At 36.9% G+C, this 7,768-nt stretch overlaps 2 protein-coding genes across 2 annotated transcripts in view; one reads left to right on the top strand and one right to left on the bottom strand.

Annotated features, from left to right (window-relative positions):
• LOC117102943 (ATP-binding cassette sub-family F member 2-like) overlaps positions 1-3,680 on the top strand; it is a 15,973-nt gene extending 12,293 nt beyond the window's left edge. The window contains exons 12-13 of the mRNA XM_033243403.1: positions 1,145-1,348; positions 1,584-3,680. Of these exons, the coding sequence (XP_033099294.1) occupies positions 1,145-1,348; positions 1,584-1,715 (336 nt within the window). The 3' untranslated portion in view covers positions 1,716-3,680. The remainder of the gene's footprint in view (positions 1-1,144; positions 1,349-1,583) is intronic.
• Positions 3,681-5,199: 1,519 nt separating this feature from the next.
• Positions 5,200-7,768, bottom strand: part of LOC117102942 (SWI/SNF-related matrix-associated actin-dependent regulator of chromatin subfamily A-like protein 1) — a 14,732-nt gene continuing 12,163 nt past the window's right edge. The window contains exons 12-15 of the mRNA XM_033243402.1: positions 7,489-7,671; positions 7,073-7,173; positions 6,720-6,807; positions 5,200-6,021 (exon numbers count right to left, since the gene is read on the bottom strand). Coding sequence (XP_033099293.1) covers positions 5,701-6,021; positions 6,720-6,807; positions 7,073-7,173; positions 7,489-7,671 — 693 coding nt within the window. The 3' untranslated portion in view covers positions 5,200-5,700. The remainder of the gene's footprint in view (positions 6,022-6,719; positions 6,808-7,072; positions 7,174-7,488; positions 7,672-7,768) is intronic.

Raw genomic sequence — 7,768 nt, 5'->3', positions numbered from 1 at the left:
AGCAGCCAATTCATATTCTTGACAGCAATTTGACCTCTGAAAGGTCATTGTTTGTCAAAAAAACAAGGGCCTAAGACGACTGAAAAGCGGAGTTTCCTTCTTTCGTTCTGCCGGGTAAAATCATTTACTTTAGGCAACGTTTGTAGACTAACCAACACGTACCAACGTCTGCATGTCGTGCTAGCCTTATCCTACTCTAGGCCTAGGCTAGCTAGGATGATATAGCCAAGCCTTGAAGGGACGAAGGTCCCAATGAAAAACAACGTCGCTGCTTGATTTCTATTTAACATCACAATAATTCATTATTAGACCTATAGTTGTTTTTTGAATTTTACTCCACAAATCTCAGCCGATACCTCGCACAACTCGAGTAACGTCTTGTATCTATTGTCGTGACGTCATGGCTCGCTGGCTCACACTTGCGATGTCTTGCACTTGTGATCAAATAACACGTTGGCTCGCACTTTGGCAACACTCTTTGGCAACACTCTTTGGCAGACAACTCGCCCCTAGAAAACCCGCCCTTGGAAACTTTCCCCATAAAAAAATGTACACTTCTAGACCATGCAGTCTTCAAAATAAAAATTGTAACCTTTGGTAATCAACTACATTTTCCACATACATAGAAATTTTTGAAACTTTATTTAAAAAAACCTAAACCACAATTCACCACTATAGACACTTTTTGACAAAAATGAAAAATTACGACTTTGTTACCCAATGAGAAGTGTTCTAATATAGACAATTGGTTGTGTCTCATATTATTTGTTATGTTTTTATTATTCATTATTTTCACTTGACTCGCATAAATAATTTTGTTCGAAGAACATTTATATGCAGTTGTACTTCGCAGCACTTCACTTGCAATTTGCAATTTCTAGTTGTTAGAATGTCTTTAACAATTGACTATAGAATTTCAGGCCAAACAATTGTGTGCCTTAAATCATTGCTTTCAAATAATTTTCCATTGTCTTAAAAATGTCGGCATTCTCGCTCAACCTGCTAAACCAGAACCATAATCATAATTACTTCTGTCGTTCTTCCCCTTCAGCAGTATGCGCATGGTAATGCTCACATTAAGCAGAGTCTAATTGACAACTGTGTACAATGTAATGTATCCATCATTTTTAATTGCTTCTTGAAGGTGTGTCCAATGAAAAATCTATCAGATGGTCAGATATGCAGAGTGATCTTCGCATGGCTAGCTTTCCAAGCGCCTCATTTACTGCTACTCGACGAACCTACTAACCATCTGGATATGGAGACTATTGATGCTCTAGCAGAGGCGATCAATGACTTCGAGGGCGGTCTTGTATTAGTTAGCCATGACTTCAGACTTATAAAACAGGTATGCTTATAAATCCATGACAGCCACAATGTTTGATATTAGAACAAAATTAGAAATGCTTGTGTACCATTATACAGGTTTCCATGGTATGTAGCAGCTTTGGTCTCTAATTAGAATAAGAAAGATAAGACATTTGTTAATTTGGGACCACAGAAAAGTGGTCTTTAATTGAAGGGAGACCTGTATTTGTTTTGGATTTCTACATAGATATAAATAATTAACATTTACGTTGCAGGTTGCTGAAGAGATTTGGGTATGCGAAAAACAGACTGTAACCAAATGGGACGGTGACATCATCAAGTTTAAACAGGAGCTCAAGTCAAGAGTAATGAAGGCCAACGCCAAAGTCAAGGTTCTGAAGAAATGAACGACCGGCAGCTGAAAAGAATGGTGAATAGATGACCCACCAGGTGTTGATGTGGACGTCAATGGTCTAAGCGCATGACTTACAAGGTCGCCAGAAGCACAAGCTTGAATTTGAACCCTTTGGTCTTGTTTTTCAATGTATTGAGCATTGTTTTGGTTATGATGATCATCATATTTATAAACATATTTATTATTATCTTGATATAAATTTGTTCTCTGACAAGCTGTCATAATTTAATAGATTCGTAAATATTTCTTACTGCTTCTACTACTGTATGGATGCAAGTATAAGCCTGTCCTCTTGAAGATTAAATTGCATTAAGTTTAGTGGGTATACTTTTACCCAGGCACCAGAAAATGCAACCAGTAATGCAGATGGTAATTTTGAGCTAGGCCTAGCATTGCGTAGAGGCTGGAAAATGCAAGCGCAGTAGCATGGCTGCAGTCAAACTGGGCAGTCAAGTGCTGGGCTTGGCCTAGTTATCATCCTAGAAAAACGTTATGAAAATAATCACAAAATGCTATAGAGCCTTACATATGGATAATTATTCTTTATGATTTTCATTTTGGCAGCTCCTTTTACTTGCATCATTATGGTGAGGTTGAGGGTACATGCAATATCCTGGTTACCTTGCAAATGTGTCAAATATCTCGCACAAATATAATATAAAGCATTCACGATATTAATAGAAAAACTTGTAAAAAATTGCTGTGTGTGAAGATCCTTTTAACTGAAAACAAATTGAAAGTAATCCAGCCCTGAATAATGCAATTGTCTGCTTTGGAGGGTAATAAGCTTAGCCCAGGGGGCAGTGCCAATGCCGTTGGTCAGCATCTCTCCTAACAGGGTTTCCAGGCCTGTACTCAGTAAACTGTATGCCTCTGAAGTCAGTTATCCCAAGCTTAACAGCATATACATCTAACCTACTTCTAAATGCCTAGCCTGGTTTACAAACACGTCTCTTGGTTGTGTATGACGAGGCTAGCTGCCTAGCTTATGCCTTGGATATGTGTAGTTTGTTAACATGGGTTCTGGCTTTTTGCTACCCAAAATGTTCCTACCCCTAAGCCTGTTGCAGTAATGAAATATGCATCTTTGATTACTTTGTCAGTACAGTACGTTGTTTACTGCTTTATCACATCTTTTGTAGCCAAATTATTTTTCTTAAACCTCACTAAATGTTTAACAGTTTCACTTGCATGCATTAGGACATTTTTACTATAAACTAATAATTTTTTAAAAGTATATTAATTTATAGATGCTTGTTATACCACCCTTAAAATTACCTTGGAGCACTATAGTAGGTTGCTACTAAACAGGTTATCCATTATAAACAAGATAAATTAACTTTTTAACTGATAAAAAATGGTAATGAAATGAATTGTGTTAATAGGAAATACAAGTAAACGCTGCAGCTGTTAATTTTTCACTAACAATGTTCTGCTACGATTTAAAAACTTATTTAATTTCATCCAATTTTTATATCACGCCTCATCAGTGTTACATTAATTTTATCAATATACTGCAGTATAGACTGTATGTTGATAGAAGACAGATAGTAATGCTCTTTTCATCTCTATTCTATTGTAGCAAATTCATTCCCTTCAGTGTACATGGAGATATATCAGACCATTATTCTATGGTTAAACTTGATGTGCTTATTTCAATACATACCCCACAGCCAAGACAATTGTAATAATATAAAAGAAAAAGTAATACAAAATTAAGTGCATGGTTGAGAATGAAATGCCTTAAATTTTTGTAATGAATTATTAGTGGCAAAAAGCAGGGTGGCAAATGGCCTATCACTTCCTCTCTATCCCTCTGCAATGGTAATTGACCAGACCTACCATAGACCGCTTATGTTTTCTCCGAGTAAAATAGTCAACTTTATATGTAAAAGTGTGTGTACTTAGGATTATGAAAATACAGGTATATTAAATATTATACAATAGGCGCTCAATACGTCGTTTTTGTTGTCTTTTTCAACATCGTAATGGTTTTCTTTAACAAACTATTAAAACACCTTGCTGCTGCTGTTTGTCCTTATCAACTTTTAGAGTATCAGAATATCATTGTTACTTGGTATTTATATTGCGCCTTTCCTTCTAGATTACAAAGCGCTTTGTTTTCCCTGGTCATTTGGTCCACATGCTTGAGTTTTGCTGCCATATTGGCACAGTAGCAGGCAACCAAACCAGGTACCCATTTTCATTCCTGGGTGGAGAGAAGCAACGCAGATGAAGTGCCTGGTCAAGGAAACAAGCGAAGTGTAAAGCGAGGTTGGAAAACCAAACCATTCCTGCTGCACCAAACCGATCCTTGTTTTGATGCCATTAAGCACTGCATGGTGATAGTGAATGCCAATGTGACAATAAACCATGAAAAAGATTGCCTTTCAAGAAAAAGCACACAAGATTTTCCCTTGGGTATTACCATTGTATGTATGTATCATAGTCGGATGACTGAGCGGTTAATACATAGGCGCTGCAACGCAAGGCATATAGGCGCTGGTTTAAACCGCATGCTCGTCTACGGTTTGGTGGTTTAACAAGTCCAATCAGGACTAAACCGTAGGCCCAGTGTGCATAATTTGGCTCATGTGTATCCAGTACATCTTTAGAGACAAGTAGGGCGTATTGAAGAGACCCTTAGGTGAGAAGCAAGTTACTGTAAGATCAGTCATTGAGCGCTTTGAGACCATGTCGGTATAAAGTGCTATATAAATCAATGGAACTTACTGGAGTGTCAATCAAACTTAACTGACCAATCAGAAGAGGACCAGGAATGTGCGCGCATCTCACAAACACACGTCGTCCCACAAACGCACATGTTTGCGTATGTTTTAACACTGTTGTTTTGTGAGAATTTATCAACAATAACCAAGGGATGGAGCTTAGCTGAAAATCCTACTACGTTTGAATTTCATTCTTCAAGACAAAGCATCTCTGCACAGTTGTTGTGGTTGTGCTTTATCAGCACCTTAAGAGATTTGGGTTCAATTCAGAATTTATAAAGCATGGCTTCCATTCGGCAAAAAACGATTACTGGGGTTGTTCATTGAGAGCACGAAGCATATATAGGAGCATGTGGCCCAGCGCGTAAGGTGTTGGACTTCTGACCGTGAAATCGGGAGTTTGAGACCAACACTCGTCGCATTGCTTCTGTCCTTGGGCAAGACACTTTCCTTTCGTTTGTCTCTCTCCACCCAGGAGTATAAATAGGTATCTGGTAGGATAATGTGGCATTGCAAGTATTACTGTCTCGGCATTAAATTGTACGCAAGGCTAGGAATACAAGTGGAGGAGGTTGCACTTTGTGCTGGTTTGATTATGGGCCCGATGACCAGGGGTAATAACATCGCCAGTGCTTTGCATCCCTTGGCAAAAGGCGTGGTATAAATCTCTATATTATTATTATTATAACTGTAATCCGATGGTTTTGGAGTCAAACCAGACATTTCTCAAAACACGAAACAACTTGCTGAGCCTCAAAGACTTTGTTTAATGAAAATTCCATCCAGTGAATGGCAAGTGTACATGCATATTTATTTTTTTAGATATATTTTGTATATATTCTCTGCTTTGTTTTGTAGTTTTTGTTTAACGTGGGGAATGGGTCAGCACAAGCACCCCCACAAAATATAAATGTTAACATTATTATTAATCAATTACTTTAGAAAATTTCATCAACCATGAAGGTATTACAATAAACTGTTGCTAAAATTTAAAAGAATAAATCTATAGAGATATTAAATAACCCCATATTAGACTAGTCCTGTGAGAATATTCTGTACCTATGACATAATAGGACTAAGCCTGCATACATGGATCATCTTCAGATTAAAAAAAAAAATCTTTTGTGTATATAATTAAAATGATCAATCAAAATAATTTTTCCAGGCTACATGTTTTGTTTACTTCACAAAATGGAAATAAATATAAGACTTAGGAATCTAAAATACTTCCTGATATTGTTTCTATTTTCAAGATTGCTTAACTTTTTTGTGCTTCGATTCTGTATCATGCACAGTGTTTGAAACACTGCTAAATAGAGTTTTATTTAGGTTCTCATCCTGGGAAACTTTGCGCTTTTTGCCCATGAGAGTCTTTATATCATCACTTGAATTGCCACCAATTCTTATGTCGCCTGGTGTATCAACATCTGCAGATTCTTGACTTAACTCCTCATATATTGCAGCATCCTCCATTTCAGAGATCTGTTGTAGGATTTCTTCGTCGTCTTCCATGTCATCCTCAATGAAAGATCGTTCAAAATATGACAAAATGTCTTTCTGTTTTGGATCCTGTAAAATAATCAAAATGCAATGTAAGGCGAAGAGTTTTGGTGCAACGGTTGTGGCTTGCTACGGAAGACAAGTTATCTGTTTGTCTCTCTCCACCCAGGAGTCTGAGTGGGTGCTTGGTAAAATCTAGTACCAAGGACTGCTGCTTATGAAATGGTGCTCCCCAGGCAGTGGAGGTGTCAAAAATTTGCTGACAGGGGAGTTCAAACCAAGGGTCCGACTAGAGCCTTGGTCAGGGTTGTGGAATAAAAATCTCTGGTGCCGTTCACAGGTTGAGTTGTTAGGCTTAGTATGGCCCAAAATAACATTTGGATGCAAATTATTTGTGGCTTGTGCCACCACTGTCCTCAGGGTGCTGAGAATGTGTTTCATATGCATTTGATCCATTCAATCTATGTAACATATTAGTATATTGCGATATAGAACATTGAGTATTGAGTGACGGTAAGAAGGTTGGGGGGGGGGTGGTAATACAATAACGTGAAGCGCAGAGGCAGTTTATTGCTATTAGTGCATGCCGATTTATTATTATATTTATATTTGAAGAAAAACATTAAAGTAAAAAATACAGTATACTGATTCAATGATATGCTAGCCTAGCTACACTAAACATGGATTCAGATACTATTCAGCCAATCTCTCCAAATACACTGTATATATTCATTTATTATTCATTTACATTGTGTTGAGTAACTTGCCTTAAAATTGGTCATGTCAGCATTGTTGAAATTGTCTTTAGACAATCCTGCCTTTCCAAGAACTTTTAGCTTCTCTTGTATAAGTGGCCTGCAGAAAATAGAAGATGTAAAACAACTTATTAACAATACTTCAGGCTGTATTTGTATCCTCTGGTTATCTAGTCAAAAGTAGAATCAAAATATTTTTTCATTCTGAAAACATTCTTTTATACACATTTTCGCTAATCGTCAAGATTGGATATAGATAGTTCGGACTTGTCATACATTTAAATTACATATGGTGTCAACAAGTGTAAACAAACTATATACTGAGTAACTAGTTCATTTATTGGATTTGCTTTGTGATTCTTTACCATATATAATCATCAGCAGTGTTCTTTGCAACCAGATAGCGAATCATTACACACTCTTTCTGACCAATGCGGTGTACCCTATCCTCTGCTTGCATCAAGATCTGAAACAGAATCAGATCATTATTAAAATTTAAAAGTATAATTCAATCCCTGTAAAAAATGTACAAATCCTGAGTTCGCAATAATTGTTGTGGTACCTTCAATGCCTGCCTACAAATTTTATTGACTTTTAACAAGGTATAAAGATGGTCATATTTCAGTAGGAATATCTCAGAATGTCTGTTTAATCTATCATGTGAATCAGGTACAATACAATGCTGTGAATAATAGCGATACTAGGCTTGGAATTACCTTTTACTAATCTACACATCTTCTATACATTTCCCATGATAAGTAAAAGCAAATTGAGAACTTACTCCAGGATTCCAGAAGAGTTCTGCAAAGATGACGAGGGATGCTGCAGTGAGGGTAAGACCGGAGTTGGCAGCTGTGATTGACAGGACCGCCGCCACACACTCGTCATTCATTTGGAACACATCACAGTTCTCTTGCCGTTTTTCTAAACTTGTCGATCCATCAATACGCATGAATCCCTTTTTCTGATGATGATGATAAGTCTTAAATTATTGTTCAGTATATTGAAAAACAAAAATTTCTTATAAATTTTGAATGATAGCAAAAAAATAAATAAATAAA

Source organism: Anneissia japonica, unplaced genomic scaffold, assembly GCF_011630105.1.
Source record: "Anneissia japonica isolate Jap-2015-1 unplaced genomic scaffold, ASM1163010v1 scaffold1053_len387728_cov195, whole genome shotgun sequence".
NCBI lineage: Eukaryota > Metazoa > Echinodermata > Crinoidea > Comatulida > Comatulidae > Anneissia > Anneissia japonica.
Note: the sequence above shows the minus strand (reverse complement) of the source record. Positions and strands in the feature narration are given on the sequence as shown.